The sequence below is a fragment of the Ursus americanus genome, chromosome 1, assembly GCF_024610735.1.
Source record: "Ursus americanus isolate L20-20 chromosome 1, mUrsAme1.1.p, whole genome shotgun sequence".
Classification (NCBI taxonomy): domain Eukaryota; kingdom Metazoa; phylum Chordata; class Mammalia; order Carnivora; family Ursidae; genus Ursus; species Ursus americanus.
The window spans coordinates 38,598,937-38,619,399 of NC_142127.1; the positions used below are offsets into that span (position 1 = coordinate 38,598,937).

The window sequence follows — 20,463 nt, forward strand, 5'->3', positions numbered from 1 at the left end:
TTGTAACAGATCTACAGTATTGATAAGAGGAGATAATTGTAAGAAGTCCTAAGTCTGAGTTGGAGATGGATGGCTTTGTGGTTTTCGGTACACTGAAATATGGGTTTTATTAGGTTTGTGCAAAGGCAGAGAGAGTTGGCTTGGGAAGTTTGCATAAAAACAAGGACCAGACATTTAAAAAATTTATATCCAGCTCTGTTGTAGACTCACATATTTTGCTGTAGCCGAAAGATGTTTCACTGAGATCATGAAAACTTAGCACATCTGTGCTGCATCTTCATTATATCTAGAACAATTTCACATCCACTGTTTCTAATTCAGCGAACCATGTGTTCCCATTTTTCACTAGCTTCTAATTGGGATGTTTTTCCTTAAAGGGACCACACACTTATATTTAGGAAATAACTTTGTAACTGTGCTACAAGGAGCCTTCTAGGTTTGGAGACTGTAGCATCTGAAACTCACCCTCCCACACTGCCTCCCCCAACTTGAAAGAAGAGCGAGCTCTGCGTATTTGTAGGGATGTGTGTGTGTGTGTGTGTGTGTGTGTGTGTGTGTGTGTGTGGTTTCTGTGCCACTTCACAATACCAATTTTGTTCCTTAGGTCTGAGATACGTTTCATACTGTTTGCATGTGTTACGAGAAGTGGTGACAGAATCCATGATCAAAGGTTTCACTGCAGAGTTACTAAGGGCTTTAATTGAACCTTTCACTGGGTTTTAGAGAAGAAAAGTCTGATGTTCTTATGTGGCATGTCACCTAGCTTCAAGTGTAAAACTTGGGCTTCATAGGTTTGATGAAACTTTTATGGGACTCCCAGAAATAACATTTGTAATCTCCACGCATAGGAATTATTCTGTAATTCACGGTTTAGCCAAAGTGTTGTTTGCAGTTGGGTTGGGTCTGAAAGCCATCAGTTTAGTTCAGCACTAGCCTCCCAGGTCTGCTATGACTACACAAGGCTTGCATCTTTCTGGGAAGTTGAGTGGCTGCCATGGCTGAAACTGTGAGCCAGATTTAGGTAATTTTATTAGTCTAGAAAAAGTATTACGCTCCTGCAGCTGTTGTTGTAAGGTCCTGACCATGAAAACAAAAACCTTCTCAGTTACCCAGGATCCATGAGAAATTGGCAGTGGCCCAACGTAAGTCCATGTATTTTGGACTCTAAATTATATTTATCTTCATATGGGCATCCCCTGATTTAGGGCACGCAGCTGGGGAATGGCCTGACTGTATGAGGCAGTGGGGGTGGGGGAGCCTCGGGTACCACCCTTTAACTAGGAAGCCTGATCCAGTTAATTGGAAGACTATACCTCCTAGACCTTAAACACTTAAAAAGAATAAGGAAAGCGTCCAAGAAAACAACAGAACAATAATAAAATACACTTGTCCCACATATTCAACCTGGCTTTCCTGTTTTTGTCTGTTGTCTCACAGTGTAAATTCCCACAGGTCTTTCTCTTGCAATGCCAGGCTGGTTATTGTGGGTGGGTTAGTAATTCGGTGGTGATGGACTTTCTTGTTAAATAGAACTTTTATAGATCACTATGAAAACTAATCATGGGACTTGGCATTTAATTGCTAGGAGTGGTGCATATGTGGAATACCCAATCTTGCCAATGTGTGCCAGTCAGTAAATGACTGTCTAATTTTTCTGAATTCAGTCGTTCTGTGGGTGGGAGAAAACTGCACGACTGTGTTTCTAGAAGCTCCTAGGCTATTAGCAGAGCACTTATTGAGTCTGACTGATTCTTTGGGTTAGGGTCTCTAATCCTTGGGGTCCTCGGATATACTTCAGGGGATCTGTGAACGTGGGTGGGTGGGGAAAAAATTTACATCTTTGTTTTCACAATCTCTAACCAGAAGGTGGCTTTTTCTTCAGTTGTGAAGGAGGAAAGCATCACATACTGTCAGTAGCACCTGTGGCTTTGGCAAGTAGAAATATGATTTTTGTATCACGTGGTGGGAGGTAGTTTAAACTATCACCGATGCTCGTCATTGCTTACAGAACTGCAACAGCTGTTAGACCTCCCTGCTTCTGTGTCTTGTTATGTGCGTTAAAGAAGCACACATTTACTATTCTCAGAGTTTTTCTTTTTGAATATCTTGATATCTGTGTTTCAATATAATTGATTTTCTTCGTAAGAGTATTTTTGTCAGAGTCGTTCAGAGACGCTCTGAGAGGATCTGAATTGCTGAAGCAGTCCGTGACACTTGAAAGGTCACAGACTCCTGCCTTGGATGGAGTGAATTGAAAAAAATATGACCATCGCCCATTTCCGGTGACCTTTCTTAATGGGCCCTTGTAGCCATCCCCTTTAAACTGCTTACTACAACCAGGAGTTTATGGCCAAGAATGGTTTCCCTTACAAATTTCAGGTAAGAGTATACAGTGCTCTGTGTGTTGATATTATTTGCTTTAGCTATGGAAGAGATGAGGCTGTGTGACTTGTATGGATTTCATTTAGCTCTTCGTTGTGTTACCATGAAAGGCATACCCGAGTTTTATCTTAGAACTTGATATCCAAGGTTAAAACCTTATTATATCTCTTGGACTATGAAAAACTGCGCAGAGAAAGAAAGCTTGGACACCAGGCCATTCCTTGCCCCATCCCATCACCTTTTAACAGGCTTTATGCAATTCATCCAGTGAAATAGGGGGTGGGGTTTTGAGCTCCTCTTGAATAACACGGTTTCTAACTTCTGGGTGTTAGGAATAGGGGAAGTGTTGCCCATGTGACACAGTGGTCTCTGTCCCAAATACACTTCCCTGTTGGTAATATGGCCCAACTTCCAGTGTTGTTCTTCTGTAAGCTCGCGAATTCAAGCGCTTACTTGCATTTTGTTGCATGACCCCTCCAGATTACCAATATTGACAACACTGGTGTTTGAAGTAACTCCTAGATGCCTGGCAAAACTTGAATGAGTATACAGTAGGTTTCTCTCAGCAGAGGCAGATTCTCTTTTTCAAGATTGATTTGAGACCTGGGATGCTGCTCTGTGGGTGGAGGAGTGTGTGTGGCCAAAGATAATTTTTTTTCTCTCCTGTTTGGCAGTTTTGTCCGTTTGACCACCTCACCAGGCCCCTGGGAGCTAGCCTGTCTTATTTTTAGCCAAAAAAGGAGGTATAAGATAGGGACTGTGTTGTTAGGCTCTGGAGCAAAACTACCGGGATGGGGAACCTGGTTCTGCTTCCATAGCTCTGTGACCCTAGGCAAATCCCTAGCCTCTCTGTGTCTTTGTAGAATGGAGATATTTACAGTACCTTCAGCAGAAGGTGTTCGTGAAGATTACATATATGGGGGCTGAGTGCTTAGAGCAGGGCCTGGTTCAGCGATAGTGTTTGATGGGTGTTGCTGACGGCACATCACAATCCCCTGGGGGATTTTGAAAAACGACACCGGGTATTGGGAACTCCCATCCTAATGAAATCAGGAGTGGCGGGAGGTTATAACCTTGTTCAGAGCATCCTGGCAAGTCACTGACAGAAGTGGAGGAGGGATTTTGATGTCTTCTATTCCAGGGCTTTAAGTGAAAGATCCATCTGTCAGCTACATAAGCAAGAGATCTTTGTGTAATGAATGGCTGCCTTTCACGGGGCATCTTTGAAGCTGTCTGACCTTTTTCACTTTGAGGCCAGATGCCGTGCAATTTAAAAAATTTAATTTCTTTAGATTTATAATACCAGACTTCATTCGGCTGGCATTGATTGATTGAGTGCCTTTTAACCGTTTTTGAAAAATGGACTTTCTGACATGTCTTCAAGGTCTCTTCTCCTTTTCCTGTAAAGGCTTAGCACCCGTGCCCGAAACTCCAGCCAGGGGCTCTTTTTTCATCTGTGCTGGTGGTTCATCAGCTACTGTGATGACAGTGGTCTTACGAACCAGAAATGAAGTTTTGCCCATAAAATTATAGCACCTGCAGGTGGAAGAGGCCTGATTGTCCAGTCGAGCAGGAAAGGGAGCAGTATCCCTGCGAGATGAGTCCATGAAAGGGGAAATAACTTGCCCAGTCATTTTGTTTATGGAATGCCTTCTATCTTTATTCAGGGAGTTGTAATCACTAGACATCAAGAAGTTGGTCTGTGTAAGCTGGGAGTTCACAGCTCTGCTGTATGATACAAGTGGAAAGCTTCACAGAAAGACGGGGAAAGGGAAGGAAACGGAATCCGTAGGGCTGTTAATGGAGATAGCTGCCTTGGTGAGGATTGGGGCTTGGGTCTCCAGTTGCTATAAACCTTACCCTAGTCATGTCCTCGACAGAGCCGTGTGGGAGCACGTTCAAAGACTCTGCTGCACATCAAACCTTAGGTGGTCCTCCGTGGGCTTTTGACCTCGTGGCCACTGGGGCTCAGAGTTGATGTTGGCTTTCTCCCAGGCTGCCTTGGCTAGATCCAAAACAACTACACTTTCACCCTCCTGCCAAAGCCACTTTGTCTTTGAGGCTTGTATTCTCTCTCCTGGTCACCTCCCTACCCCCTGCCCCCAAGTTCATTGAAGACTTTGGAAGCAGCAGCTTGGTGCCTGAGCTTTTAAGTTTCAGGTCCACCTTTACATATCGTGTAACTTTGGGGAAGTTGTTGATCTCTCTAAGCTTCTCTGCTTCCTTGGTTTAAAAAAAAAAAAAAGATAATCCATGAACTCTCCCTTAGGGTTTTTTGTTTTCTGTGTGTGTGTGTGTGTGTGTGTGTGTGTGTGTGTCTTTTAAGGATTAAAAGAGTTTTTTTATGTCTGTAAAACTCCTTACCTGACCTGCAGTAAACACTTACTGAATAGTAGCTATTAGGATGATGGTTGATCTCTCAAATGCTACCTCCATTCCTGCAGTTAAGTATCTGAATGGCCCTTCCCCACACCGGAAATTAAGTTGTTTCCAGCAACCCTCATTCGAAGGCCTTCCACTTTACCAAACCTTGCTTTTGGCATCATGTGGCCTTCATCATTGTCTGGTATTGTTCCATATCTAAAATTTAAAAATTCATTTAAAAGGACTGGACTCTTTCTCAACTCCCTCATTCACTTAGTCTGACTGTGTGTGTTCTCTGATTTCCTTCAGACCCCATCCCCATCCTCGCTAGTGTCAGACCTCTCAGGGCCTCACTCCCTCCCGTCCAGGCCTGACTCCACAGCGCACCACTCCCCGCTGTCACGCGGGCACCCTTCTCAGTCTCGTTGCACCTGTTCTGCAGATACCCACCCCCCTGATCAGTCCTCTCATCCTCTGGGGGGTGCTTGGGGCTGAGGATCAGAGGACGCAGCTGCATAGTTTCATTATTTGGTGCCGTGGCTTGCTTGGTCTGCAGTCTGGATCGGGCAGTCATGGCTGTTCATCTGTCCTTGTAATCTTGTGCTTGCCTTCCTCTCTTCTGCAAAGGCTGTTCTCAACCTCCACTGTTCCTCTCATATCTTATTTTTACTTCATAGAGAAAATGGAGGCATGAACTCCTTGCTTCCGGCCTATATTTGTTGACTTCATTTTCTTCCCTCTCTATCATATTATGCTTGACTTTGTGTCCCTCTTTGCTTGGTACAGACACTTAGGAATTTGTGTAGAATGAAAAACTGCCCAGTGCTGCTTCCTTAATTGGAAAATCAGGTTGTAACCCTGTCTCTGTCTATTGCTTGCTGACCCAGGAGAGTCAGGATAAGTTCTTCCAATGCTCAGGGCCTTGCATTTTAAATGAGGCTGTTACATTTGTTTAAATCTATTAAAGGATGGCAGTCTATTTTGAGATACAGGCATTCCCTTTGAGAATTATAGTTGGATTAAAATTATGTTCCTCCCCAATGTATCTACGGGTATTGAAGTAACAAAACAAATACTGTGCTGGGGTGGGGAGTGGGGCAAGGTCCGACCATCAGTGGCTCACCGCCTAGAGGAGGAAGCAGGAGGGTAAGAAGACCTTGAGGAGTTTTGAGGTGCCTTTTTTTTTTTTTTTAAAGGTTTATTTACTAGAGAGTTTATGCAAGTGGGGGGAGGGGTAGAGGGAGAAAACTCTTTCAAGCCAACTCAGTGGAGGCCATTAACTCGGGATGATCCCAGGACCCACGAGATCTTGACCTGAGCTGAAACCAAGAGTCAGCCACTTAACTGACTGAGCCACCCAGGCGTCTTGAGGTGGCTTTTGAAGCAGACTTGCGGAAAGCCTTTGCTTTCTCAGATCTGAATATCTGTGAATGTCTGGATGGTGGTGGTGGTGGTAATAATATCACATTTATTTTGTCTTCTCATTTGGAGCATTTTGCCATTGGGGTAGGGAAGTAGGGCTTGGTTGGGGAGCATCCAACCTGAAGAGAGCTTCTGGGCGAGCAGGGGCTTTCTGCAAGACTGATGCTCACTCTTGTACAACAGCCATTGGCCTGGGAGGCATAAGGCTTATTGCCAGGAATGCTGCCCTTGGTTATCTCTCTATCTGAGCTCTTCCTGGTTTGAAGGAGAATGTATTGATTTCAGGTTTTGGCTTTTCTGTCATTGTACTTATCCCTTCTGTATGTGTGTTTGAAATATCAAAATAAAATCTGTCTGCAGCCTTCTGAAGACCTGGTAAGAGAACAGATCCTGCTTTGGAAATGAGTTGTTGATCATGTATGGGCCAGATAACTTTGACTATAAACTTGTAAACTAGTGGTTGGTACCAGAAAAATTCTTAAATTATTGGTCCAAAACCCTTGCGGGAGAGAATTGCCATTGATTTTGAGTTCCCTTCCATAACAACCTGCTATCCATTCATTTTAAGAATGTACTTAATGTTTGTTGTGTATAAGGTCTAGTGCTAGGTGCTGGGAAGGATTTGTCTAGTTGACTGCCATGGCCTGGGAAGGCTTTATGGGGGAAGGAGTATGAAAAGTTGGACTCAACAGCTCTCTTCACAAAAAAAAAAAAAAAAAAAAAAAAAAAAAAAGGCTCTTGGAGCCAGAAGGAAGTAGCTTGTTCATACTTTCCTCCTAAGGTGAAATTTCCTTTTTGCCAATTAGTTCACAAAATGAGAACTTCTTTGAACAAACTTGCATATTAGTAATTTTCTAGTAACTTGAAATACCACCTTGGGAGAGTCAGGTTTTTACATTTTAAGTAATCTCTGCACCCAACGTGAGGCCCAAACTTACAACCCCAAGATCCAGAGTCACAAGCTCTACCTACTGAGCCAGCCAGGTGCCCGAGGAGAGTCAGATATTTTGTTTTTGTTTTTCTTCTTCCTCTTCTTTTCTTCTTCTTCCTCTTCTTCCTCTTTTTTTTAAAGAAACTTTTCCCAAAGCAACTTGTATATCCTCCTATAGAATATTTAAAATATGGGCTGAAAGTGATTTCAATCTTAATAGACAGTTTCCACTTAATTTGTGCATCAGAAGTTAAACATTTGAGTTGAGACTTCATGCCCAGAAATTTTTAAAATTCAGATTACTTGGGGCTGTAAATTTACTATGCTTTTTAATAAGTCCTACTCAAATCGGAAGTCCTTTTGCCTCCGACAAGCCTAACTATAAAGAGCAGTAGAGTTAGAGATATGGTTTGTGGAATGCTTTGAATAAAGAAGAGTGAATGGTTGAGACTTTGTGTCTTGGGGAATAAACTGTAGCCCAGTGATGCCATACTAGCAGTGGAAATTGGGCAATAACATCATGTAGTTGCTTTCTGGTTGCTTGGTCAGTAGCCACTCTTGTCTCCCCCAGCTTTTCTGGCTGAATCCTTTGAATCCTAGAGAAGCTCAGTGACTTATTCCCAGTCACAACATGAGGACCAGGGCTGGGATTAGGTCTCTTGATTTCTGGGCTTTTTCTACTATAGGGAGGAAAAAGAAAAATAAAGTGGGGGTGGGGAGTGGGAAGAGAGACCTACTGGAATTTCAAGTATTCATCAAGGGTTGTTTTTCCCCAGCCTCATGGGAGCTCTAAAAGAATGTTGAGATATGGCTCTTGCTTTCAGGAAGCTTCTAGAACGCAGTTTTCCATGAATTTCCAGCCAACAGCCAGTGCCCCATCTAGCAGGCCTCTTTGTTTCCTTTTGTGGTCTCTATTCTGCTTTGTTTTCTTGACTTGCTCTATTCTATATATTATTTATCTTGAAAGGTGCTTCAGACCCCCCTCTACCGCCACACATTTCCTTTCTTTTAATAAACATTAAAGGTTGCTAATGGAAAGTAAATTCTAAAAGTGGCCATGCAGAGGCCATGGCTGTTATTCAGATGAGTCAAGTGTTAGTAGGTTGGAAAATTTTTTCAAACCCTTAAAGTTGAGGGTGTTTTTGATGTCTCCCTTTTCTTGGGGGCGGGGGGGGGGGGAATCCTTAATTACATACAACTTAGTTTTCAGTGTTTCACTTGTAAATATTGCTGTTCTGGTTTGCTTGATGTTGACAAAAGAAGGGAGGCACCTTCAGAAGCAGCTTTGCTATGAGGTCAGATAAACTGATGGGAGAAGCTCCTTCAATGGAGTGTGTGCAAATTCAGGATAATTGGATAATAAGATTGTGTGATTCTGAGATTTTTAACCTTAATTCAGGTGTGGACATGAGGGCGTATTATGAAATGCAGCATTTTCCTCCCTAGTATCTCATTGCCTGATGTCACATGGATTTAACTGCATTTTCTGGCGTTCCTTGCGAATGAAAATATATAGGAATGTTCCTTGTAACTTATAAACTGCTATAAATGTTGGTTAATTGCTTGATTTGGAGGAAATCGCTCATCTGTGTTCATGGCAGCCTAGTTAAATCTGTCAACAAATACTGAGAACAGAGTGGGTGCGAAGCCTGTGTGCCGGCTTCTGTTTGTATTAAAGAATAAACATAGTCCCTGCCCTCAGCTCACAGATTTGATTTGGGATTGTGTAAATAGGCAGTATGGCACTCCAGAAGAGGAAGATTTTAATTCTAGTATAATTTTGTGATTTCAGACAAGGTGGTCATGGTTATGATGTTGTTATCGTGATTGCGAGCCAAAATAGATTTTTGTCTTCGAAATCCTCCCTGTTTTACCTAGGGTGATCTTTGTTCTATTTTATCTATCGTTGTAATCACTGTGCAGAATTCTAACACAACATGGAGACGTTGTGCCTGTCCTCAAAGACTGTTAAATGAGAAATCCAAAAAGTGAAAGTAAGTTTGGTACTTTAACTTCTGGGCATTTTAAAAGGAAGAACCTATGGTATTTGGGAAACTTAGATGTTGAATGACAGTAGAAAAATAAGGAAATCTAGGTGCCTTCAGGTCATTGGTCTTCTAAGGTTAATGTCCTATACTCACATTTTATTTTTTTTAAATGAAAATAGTGGGATGTTTTCTCCCATTAGAGAATTTCAGAGGTTGGTCTAGAGGCTGGTCTTTACTGTCTTCCTCAAAAGTATATAATTTAAAGAAATGGCAGCTGAAGTGACTTTTGTACTTGGGTATACTCATTTGACGTTTCTCCTCATAGTTTGAATAGGTCTTAGAATATAAATTTAAGCTTTTCCCCTTGACTTGCTACTTATGGAGGAAAGCAGGAACTGGAAAGAAAAATTACAGTGGCTACCTGATAGCCTCTTTCACTTGACTCAGGACCACTGATGTGGAAGATGTGACGATCCTGAAAACAGCTGAGCTCCCCAAAGTAGGCATCCAAGGTGTCTGGCAGAAGATGCCCAGGTCAGTGTGTCCTAGTCCTTGTCCTGTGGGACGTGTCTTCCCAGTGACACAGCAGATCTGCTGCGGGTTGGAGATTACCAGGTGATGGCTCAGGGGCGGCCTCACTGCCGTGGTGGGGCCTGAGCTGGGCTCCTGGAGAGCTCACCAAGGGACCATGGCCAGGCTCTGTTGGCATGTTTTATTTTTCTTTGTTTTATTTTTAAAGTATGTAGTCTTTGTGAAATGACAAATCCTGAAGGTTGAGTGACTGATTTGGAAAAGAAAATATCTGTGCTTAGCAGGCATCAGTTACTGAATTTTGTCCACCATTTTTTATACAGCATTTTGTAGTGTTTTAAGCATGACCGTCAAGAGAAATTTGTGTTTCTGTAGTTCCCCTATAGAAGCCCACGGTGGTCCTCTTCCCAAGATTCGGGGCTTGCCCTTCAGGTGAAACCCAGATCTTTGCACCAGGGTTCACGGAAGTAGCATTTTAAAGAAGAATTAGGCTGTAAGCCATGCCCCCTTTGTATGTAAAGACTTGTTTGTAAGGTGATTTAACCCTATCAGACTTCACTATAGCTTTCTCCAAATTTTGCTTAAAGGTGCTATCTTCCTGGTATCTCAAGGGTTTGTTGGTTTGCTGATTTTTGTTTGTTCATTTGTTTGGTTGCTGTTGCCCAAAGCTTTCATTTTCTGAGAGGAGGGGCAGAGCAGTGGGAGGAGGAGGACCCTTGCTGGGAGTCTGCAGATTTGGATTCGGGCCCTGCTATTAATGAGCTGTGTGACCTCTGGGCAGTCAGCCTTCCAGGGTCTCTGTTTCTTCGTCAGGGAAACAAAGGACTTGGAAAAATAAATACAGGCCTGGACCAAATGATAAGAAGGTCACTGTGTGTGCTAATGCCGTGTGACTCTGAATGGTAGCACTTAGGGACTCCTCCCTCTCCGTGCTCCCCTCAGGGGCTCTACTTCACTCCGGGGTTGAGCAGTTGTGTGGGGTGCTACACCGAGGCCGTTTCAAGCATTCAGGCTCACTGGGCAGGTGGGACCCTCATCTATACAGGAGTTTCTGCCTCTTAGCCCCTCTCCCCCACTTCTTTCTTCCAGGAGCAACTTGCTTGCCTTCCACCTTCCTGTCCTTAGTGCATTAACAAGGGTGCGATGGGTAACACAACCCACTCGGATTTGTTACTGCTGGGAGTTGTCCAGCCATCGCATCTGAGTTCCTGGAGAAAAAAGAGAGCTGCAGGAGACTCACTGATGAAATAATGGTCCTTTTGTCTGCCTCTTGCTATAGGGAGGGTTTTAGGTTTCATCTTAGGCCTGGGCCATTGTGTTGTTTTTCCATGCTCAGTACAACCCTGTTTAAAAATGCTGCTTATCATTTAAAGGGTTCAGCTGTGGTGCCACAGACTGTTCTACTTTCCTCCCCACCCCCACCCCCACCCCCCCCCCAAAAGTCTAACCGTATGTAGTAAAAGCCCACTGTCATATATGCTGTTTGATTGGGTCCCCTGACATCAGCTTTAAAATGTGTTCCCGTTGTATTTATTTTGCAAATGCTTATAAGGTATGTTTTAATCTGATAAACTTCCAAAATGTTTTCCTTGTGGTTATATAATCAGCATCTGCAAAACATGACTTTAACCATGTAGCTTTCTTCTTAACCATTATCTTGTTGGTTCTCTGTTCTAATGTTTTCTTTTGATGAGCTGGGGTTAGGAGATCTGAATTCCTGTGCCAGACATCTTACAGTAATGTGCCCAGATGTAGCCTCGTAACCTTAATTAGATATGGAATGCTGAGAATGCCCCGGTGTGTGTGTGTGTGTGTGTGTGTGTGTGTGTGTTTTAACTTTCATAAGAAGCTAGTGAACTTCTGATCACTTCATTAAAAGTTATAAAACACTCCTTGTGAGTTTAGCATTTAGTTCCCCATCTTAGTTTCTTCACAGAAAATTACTGTAAAACTCAAGATACCTTTATATTCTCCTAAGCAATCTGTTAGAGCCCAAGTTACCTTGTGTGTCAGTATGTAAGTTATATTCCAGCTCACAACCCCTAATTCCTCTTCCCTCCCCTCCTTTTCTCTTTAGAAGCAAAAGAGTGTTGAAAATGTTAAAAGCTGTGCTGAAGAAGAGTCGAGAGGGAGGAAAGGGGAGCAGGAAGGAAACAGGTATGTATAAGCAGTGTGAAAAAGCAGGTAGTCGTGGGGGCAGCGACACTGGGTGGGTGCCATTGCATTGGGAGTGGGTCCAAGGAGTGTTCTGGGTTCGGATGCACATAATACTGGAAGCTATAAGAAACTAAATGCATTTCCGAGCTCTTTTTTAAGATTTTACTTATTTGAAAAAAACAAAACATAAGATTTTACTTATTTGAGAGAGAGACGGAGAGAGTGAGAGAGAACACAAGTGGGGTGAGGGGCAGAGGGAGAAAGAGACTACCTCTGAGCAGGGAGCCCAATGTGGGTGTTGATCATGGTACTCTGGGATCATGACCTGAGCCAAAGGCAGATGCCCAACCCACTGAACCACCCAGGCGCCCCTATTTCTGAGCTTTTTTATGGGAAGTGACTTTGAAAATTGAGTTTGGGTTACGAACCAAATCCTTCCCCAGAAGACGTATAAGGTTCATAATTTTAACAGATCAGTCAGATCCAGAGGCAGTTAGAGTTACAGACATGGAGGGATAGCAGGTGTGTCCAGGAATTCAGTTTCTAGAAAGCCCTTTCCCTTTTCCCACACGCGATTGCATTTTATATGTTTGACCAACTGCTGGCTGAATGGTCCCCGTCTTTTGAGTATCAAATTCCCCGCCTAACAGGTGTAGCCTCACTCAGTGCCAGACTGCTAGTTTTCATTCTGATGAGAGCTACTTAATTTGGCTTGGATTTCGTTCCTGTTTATAGACTTGTGGTGCTTATGTGGTCATTGTGACTCTTCATTGCGTTCCACGTGATAAACTCTTCTAAGGTTATTTTGGTGACTAAGTGGTCTATTTTTATAGAAAAATTACATATTATTTACCATTATTGTACAATAAAAATCTGTTAGCATGGATTAATTTCCCCAAAATGTGCTATTTTACTCTGCAAACTTACAATAATCCAGAGTTGGAAAGTAGTTTTTTGGGTTACTGTGTATTGAATAACATTTCAGTTTTAATTTCTATTGAAGTAAAAATAAGTTCCACTTATTACCAAAACATCACTAAATTACAGTTAACTCTTCAGTTGAAAAGATCTTGTAATACCTTCTATTACATATAATGTATGTATGTAATTACATAATGTATGTAATGTTACAACAGTGTTAATATTTGTTGTTTCTGTACTTACATAATAGAATAAGTGGGCTTAAACTTTTTAGTTATATGGAACTTAGACAAATTTTCTTTTATCCCTTAAACTAAAAAGTCTGCAAAACGGCACTTACTTTAAAAGTAGAGTCTTTATTGTAAAGTTACTAATAAGATTCCATTAGAAGCTTCTCATTAATGCCTGCATAAGCAGATACAAAGAAAAGAATTCAGTTTTTAACGTTAGAAACAAGAGACCATAGTCAGCTTTTAACCTTAAGAAACCAACCCCTACCTTTGAATAATTAATTAGAATTGTTACTATGGAGAATTTTCAGTTCACATAATTTCTATCCAGGAGGACATTCACCCTCTGCTGGGTCAAGGCCAAAATACTTCTCTTTATTTCTCTGAAGGCGGTTTAAAAAAAATCCCCCCCCCCCCCCCCGTTTTGGCTCATCTGACATTCATCCTAGCGACTTTGTTACTTGCGTCTTTAGATGTCTTTGTAATTTCCAGCGTAAAGTTAGGTCCTAAGCTGTCTGTCTGGCTGGAGCTGCCCAACCAGTGGCCTGGGTCTCCAAGCCAAAACTCCCTACTGAGAAATGGAGTCTTTCACAGCAGACCCACCATCCTCTTTGACCAGTGCCAACGAAATAACAAGCTGTACAGTAATGATTTGGGGCACTCTGCCTTTCAGAACAGCCAGACGGTGAACATAGTTTGCACTTATAACTTTTCCAGTTTTAGAGCATGTGATTTTGGGTGTATTCTTCTCTGGTCTTTAAGAGCAACTGCTGTTTTTTTTCTGAATCATTTCTTCATAATAATTCCCACACTATGGCTTTTCACTAATGTGAACCAACTTGAAAAGGCAATGGGAACATTTCTCATAAAACATCTGTATGGTATGTGCCTTTTTTCTCTTAACTAGAACCTGGTTGTGTTAGTTGGGGAACAAAGCAGATGGAATTTTAAATCTTGATGAAGTTATGTCACAAGATGATTGGGGAAAATACTTGGACTTTGACCATTCATATGTTGAGCTCTGTGCCAACTCTCATTATATAAGTAGATCATAGCTAAGTTTCTCTGTAAATTAAAGCTGGCTAATCTGTGGAGACTGCCCTGAAACTTGAGTAATAATATCTCCTGCAATATGGAAAAATTTTGCTCTACTGTTTCCAATTAAAACCAATATTTGTCGCAAAGACAAAGGAAAATTCATTTCTATGTACTTGAACTCACAATTATAGAATTTAGGAAATATTTATGTCTAAAATATTCAGCTCAGCATTTTATATATCCTTTGTAGATTGTTTTTACAATCTTGAACCTACCCCCCTTTTTAAAATCAAATTGGCTTTGAGAATTTAGAAAACATAATCACTGAGTTAAATTTGGTATTCAAAAGAAAACAAATATTTTTCAGGAATATTGAGAAGTTGTTACACTTCAGTTTCTATCCCTAAAAGAAAATGTCACATGTATCTACTTTAAATTACTGGCAAAATTTTAGCAGGTATTGAAATTTGTTATATGTATAGAAGGGTATTCAAAATATGTATAGTATTAAACTATTGAACGTGGAGGGAACTCTAAAAATAGCAAAATTCTTTTTTTTTTCTTTTTTAAACCTAGGAAATGCTTACAGCTAAGCAAAAGGTGTTTTCTGGAAGCTGTAGAGTTGTGTCAGATAATACAATTTTAAAAACTTGAAAATATTTTTGGGGAAAGTACATTTGCCTTGTCCCCACTGTTCCATCTGTGCAAATGAGCACTGTGTTTCTCTTGACCTTGAGTTAGGCCTGAGGGAGCAAAAATCAATATTAAACCACAATGTGGGGAGAGCTAGATGAATATGAATAAATTATATATATATATATATATACACACACTCACATATATATGTATATATATATATATAATGTTTTTTTCCCTCTCCCTGCTCTTATGTTAGGACCTTGATCTAAAGCAAATGTGGTATTTATTTTGAGGCTTTCCAGAGAGGAGAGACCACATCTTTTTAAGTGACCTTTGCTATCAAAAAACTTTCATGTTACTATTATTGAATCTTATTTAATTTAAAGATGAAATAATTACTGTACTATAAGTATATTGAGAGTAATCTGATACAAATCTGGACCAAATAAGAGTTTAGAGTAAGAGCAAAGTAGGGAATTAATATCTTTTCTGTACAACCACACTATTTAGATAATGCGTGGGGAAATGTCCCATTTTATAATAGAAACAAAAACTTTAAATATTAACCTAAGAAAAAATGTGCAAACCTTACATTGAAGAGAAGAATAAAACTTTGCTCAAGCACTTAACAGAAGACCTAAATAAGTGGAAAGAAATACAATGTTCCCAAATGGTCAGATGCAGTATTTTAAACCACCTATCTCATACAGAATTACCTATGCATTCCGTTTAATCCCTAATGAAATCCCAACTGTTTTGTTTTTAAAGACCTTGTTCTTTTAGTTTTAGGTTTACAGCAAAACTGAGCAGAAGGTACAGAGATTTTGCATGTAGCGTCTGTCCCTACTCGTTCATCCTCCTTCAGGATCAACACCCCCCATCAGGGCAGTATGTTTGTTACAACTGATGAACCCACACTGACACATCATAGTCACCCAAATCCGACAGTTTACATCAGGGTTCACCCTTGGTATGGTACATTCTCTGCGTTTGGACAAATATGTAATGATCTGTATCTGTTGTTACAGTATCGTACAGAGGATTTTCACTGCCCAGGAAAGTCCTGTCTTTTTTTTTTTTTTTTTTAACCCGACATAATCGGTTGATCTAAAAATTCACCTGGAAGAGAAAATGCTCAAGAATAGCCAAGGAAAAATTGAAACTGTGGGACAGGTGTTTCTAAATGGTTGTGCTTGGTTCCCATGCCTAGCTTCTAGCTGCAAGAAAGGCTGGACAGATGTGTATTTTGACCTCTTAGCTTCTATAGGGTAAAGTAGACTTCACCTCCCACCAAGGCATGCACTGTGGAGGATTCTTCTGTCCTCAACATGGGCAGGTCCCCTCTACTACAAAAACCAAGCACAGATAGTACAGCTCGTTAGAATAGCTACTGCATCCACATAGTGAGTAAATGATTTGGCTAGTTTTTTGGACTTTTTTTTCCTATTGGTCTCCAAGAAATGAATCCTAATTTTATCTAACGTCTTTGATATAATTGTAGCTCACAGCTGATAACAATTTTGGTTTTTTCTTTTAATCCCAGAGATAGTGGCATCATTCTGGAAGCATTAGGCAGGCAAGACCCATCGCCCTCTGAGAGAGGGTTGGTCCCTCTCCCTCTGTATGCATCCGTCCCTTCTCCTGTCCTCTGCCAGTCTTGAAACCATAGCCTTTTGCCCTATCCAACTTTTCTAGTTGTTCTGTTTTGGTGTGGAAGTAACTCCACGTTGAGGCAGAAGGACAAAGTTTGGTGAACTTTTAATTGTGGTACTGCCTCAATTAAAATATAGACTGATGAAGGAAGGGTTGCTTAATATGCCAAAATAATTGTTTATTAGTCTTTTCCTTTCAGTTTAATTATTTGTGTTATTTTTTTTTTCAGCAGGGGGGCTTAGTTTGAAGCAATTTATTAAAAAAAAAAAAAAGACATTTGACCTTCACCTTTTCATCGTTAAACCCAGCTGGTTGGCTAAGAGCACTTCTAATGGTGTTAATTAAGGCATTGGATAGTCTCTAAACTTGAGTGTGTACTGAATTAATCTGTTAGCTTTGCATCTAATCCTTCACTTTGAATTTGTAGTAAAAGGAAGCTGTTTGCCTCTAAAGTTTAAAAGCCATTGATGTGATTGTTAAATGTGGTATTTTAAGCCATTCCAGGCTGCAGTCTGGTTTTCAGTGGTACCTTCTAAAAATGCCTCAATACAAACGATGCTTTGTTTTATCCGGAAAATATGAAGCTGCTTTTGATTATTCTGTGCTGCGTTGCCCATTTTCTGTGGTTGTGGACTATTATTTAGGAATTTAGTGCAGGGACTGTCTTGCTGAGCTGTGGATATTTGGTATCTTGTTGTTAACGGACTCCAAAAGTGTTTCCCAAGCAACAAAACAGGCAGAAATAATTCAATCTAAAGGTATTGTATTTCTCTTTACCAGGGCACTTAAGTAAATTCTGTAAAATATGGGGACAGGATATAAACACAGAATACCTGGTTTTTGGTAGAATCAGGAACGCTATTCCCTCAGGTTCGCTTGGTTCCTTCACCAGCTTTTCTTTGTTGTCTGTTATACCTGTCTCAAAGTCTAGAAAAAGCAGACTTTGGAATTAGAAGTCACAGATTCAGATCCCAGCTTGATCACCTCCCATTTACATGAATTCGGACAAGTTCCTTCATGTGACTAAGCTGCCTTACAAGGATGTTGTCAGGGCTAACTAAGAGAACCTTTTTGCAGAAGTGTCTCACTCGACACCTGGCTTCTGCTAGATACTCTGCAGACCTTTGCTTTCTTGAGAAAACTGTGTGGTACCTTGAACAAACAAAACCATTGTAAGACTTCTTGTTCTTTCCCGGTTGAAGAGAAAGCAGGACTGCTCTCAGGCAGAGGAGTGATGTTCTGGAAGCTTCTTTCCATGACTTCCCATCTTTAAATATGGATTCTGCCATCATCCTTGCATACTGAAGTCTTCTGTGCCATCTTGACCCTTTTCCTCATAACAAAACTGGGAAAGCTGAGTCTTTGGTCTCTTGAATGGTGGTTTATACTTGGGAAATGATTTATTTTACCTTTCAGTACTGGCATTTTTTTCCTTTTTCTTTGTGAAGTTAAACTAAAAGACTTTCTCCCTTGCTAGAGAGATTTTGGGAGTCAGTAAGCAGCTTTAAGAATGGATTTCTAAGTACCGTTTATATAGTTTCTGTGATGTTTCATTTCAATGTATCCTTAATTAATGAAGGTCTTTCTATGTGGAAGGATCCACCCTCCATCCTCTTTGTAGCTTTCCCGTATGTTTTAGGGAAATAGAAAGGATGAAAGAAAGAGAACAGATACTTAGCATTTGTCATGTGTCAGGTGCCAACATGTCATGGACCAAAGTGGTTCATCCTGAACAGGCTGTTTCCTGTGAAGGGCATAATTAGAGAAAGCTCTGGACAGAGAAGGTGAAATCAAGACACCTCCTGAATCTTCTATATTTTCAGGATAATAAGACCCCCCCAGCAAGTCACAGTCTATCTGAATCACCATGCAGTTTGTAGCAGAATCAGTTTGTAGCAGAATTCTCAAGCAACAACACTTATTTATCTGGATCCCTCTTTGTATGTGCAGTTGACCCCTGAACAGTGCAGGGGTTAGGGATTCCAGCCCCCACGTAGTTGAAAATCTACATATAATTTTTGACTCACCAGAACTTAACTACTAATAAGCTATTGGACTGGAAGCCTTACTGATAATCTATTAAACATATTTTGTGTGTTATATGTATTATATACTGTATTATAAGTAAGCTAGAAAAAAGAAAATTTGCTAAGAAAATATGAGGAAGAGAAAATACGTTTGCAGTACTGACTGTATTTATTGGGGGAAAAAAAGCCGCGTAGGAATGGACCCATGTAGTTTAAACCTGTTTAGTTCAAGGGTCAACTGTATATGTGTAAATGCAGTAGGAAACTTAATAGAGAATATAAAATAACAGTTCAGAGTCTCATTTTTTGGGTCAAATCTAACTTAATTATATAAATACTTTTTAAAAAAAATTAAAGCTGCTTTTCTGTAAAATAACCCAAAAACAATGGTCTTATTTTCTATATACCTAATTTTCAAAGAGCTTTGTCATGTGTAGTTTAATTCCCATAAAAACTCTATATCTGAATTTTCATGTGACCATTTGCATTTTTAAAACCATATATATACACATATGTATACATTACATACATATATATACACATATATACACATTTACACACATATATACACATATATACACATATATATAGTTGTTGCTGTTGTTGAGAGCGAGAGTGAGAGCAAGTGGGGGGCAGAGAGAGAGAATCTTAAGAATCTCCACAGCCAGTACGGAGCCGGACATGGAGTTTGGTTTCACGAGCCTGAGATCATGACCTGAACCAAAATCAAAAAAGTTGGTTGCTTAACCGACTAAACCACCTAGGAGCCTCCCATTTGCATTTTGTAGGAAGAGAATTTCAATGTTTTATTTCTATTCAACAGAAATACAGAAAACTTGATTTCATATAATCTATTGGCAAATGTAGTTTGGGGAGGTAGGCTACTAAAGATTTGACCTAGATTGACTTTTTATTTTTTTCTGTGAAGGATGATCTAAGGTTACTATTTCCTCTTAAGAGGATGAGGCTTTGACCTTGAGTTGTCCTGCAGCTGATGGATGGCCACCAAGGCTAACCTGTTGGGTAGCTAGCCTTGGTGTAGAACCTCAAATTGAGAACCCTTTATTCACATCTGAAATCGTGGAGTTGGAGAGTCTGTGTATTTCCACCCTCTGGTGAAGACTCTTGCTTGCTTGTAGACAGGTGCCTTCTTCCTGTGTCAAATGGCAAGAGAGATGGCAAGCTCTCTGGTACTTCTTCTGATAAGGACACTAATCCCATCATGAGGGCCCCACCCTCCTGATGCCAGTTAAAACTAATAACTATCTCCTAAGGGCCCCATCTCCAAATACCATCACGTGTGGTTTTACAGCTTCAACATACGAATTTTCAGGAGACCCAATTCAGCCCATAGCACTTGTCTCTATTCTGATTATAAATGTCATACTGTATTTCATTGATTATAAAACATACCATATTTCATCTATCTCTGAAAGCTACTATCAACTGACATAATACTTTATTAAAATGTTTGACTTACTGAAAATTTCCTTTCTTTAGAGTTGTTTTCACGTATCGCAATCTTTTTCAGAAAACTGAAGGAAAAGAGGGGTGCCTGGGTGGCGCAGTCGGTTGGGCGTCCAACTCTTGATTTCGGCTTGGGTCATGGTCTTGTGGTCACGGGTTTGAGCCCCGCATCGGGCTCTGTGCTTGGCACGGGATCTGCCTGGGACTCTCTCTCCCTGTCTCTCTCTGCCTCTCCCGCTCTTGTGCACATGCACTCTCTCAAATAAATTTAAAAAAACAAAACAAACAAAAAACCAAAACTGAAGCTAAATATAAACAGGTTGGTTAAAACATTTCTAATTTATATTCAGAGCCTAATTCTTGTCATATTTTTAAACCTGGTTGTCAGTATCCATTTTTCTTCATACTACATTTCTGCCATCCTTTCATGATCTCAAAAGGAGATTTTAATTGGGGCGCCTGGGTGGCACAGTCATTAAGCATCTGCCTTTGGCTCAGGGCGGGATCCCAGCGTTCTGGGATCAAGCCCCACATCAGGCTCCTCTGCTGGGAGCCTGTTTCTTCCTCTCCCGCTCCCCCTGCTTGTGTTCCTTCTCTCACTGGCTGTCTCTGTCAAATATTAAAATTTTTTTTTTTTTTTAAAGATTTTATTTGGAAAGCTTTCAGATAAAATCCAGGGTTCTTTTTCCTTACACAGCTGACCTTAAGTGATT

The 20,463-nt window shown here is 40.7% G+C and overlaps 1 protein-coding gene across 9 annotated transcripts in view; it reads left to right on the forward strand.

The window, feature by feature from the left end:
- The window catches only part of TANC1 (tetratricopeptide repeat, ankyrin repeat and coiled-coil containing 1), a 230,576-nt gene that overhangs the window by 65,704 nt on the left and 144,409 nt on the right, over positions 1 to 20,463 (forward strand). For all 9 annotated transcript variants that reach the window (XM_087861752.1, XM_087861833.1, XM_087861625.1 and 6 more), the window contains one exon: positions 11,696 to 11,775. In XM_087861752.1, the coding sequence (XP_087717878.1) occupies positions 11,715 to 11,775 (61 nt within the window). In that variant the 5' untranslated portion in view covers positions 11,696 to 11,714. Of the gene's footprint in view, positions 1 to 11,695; positions 11,776 to 20,463 lie in introns of those variants that run through there.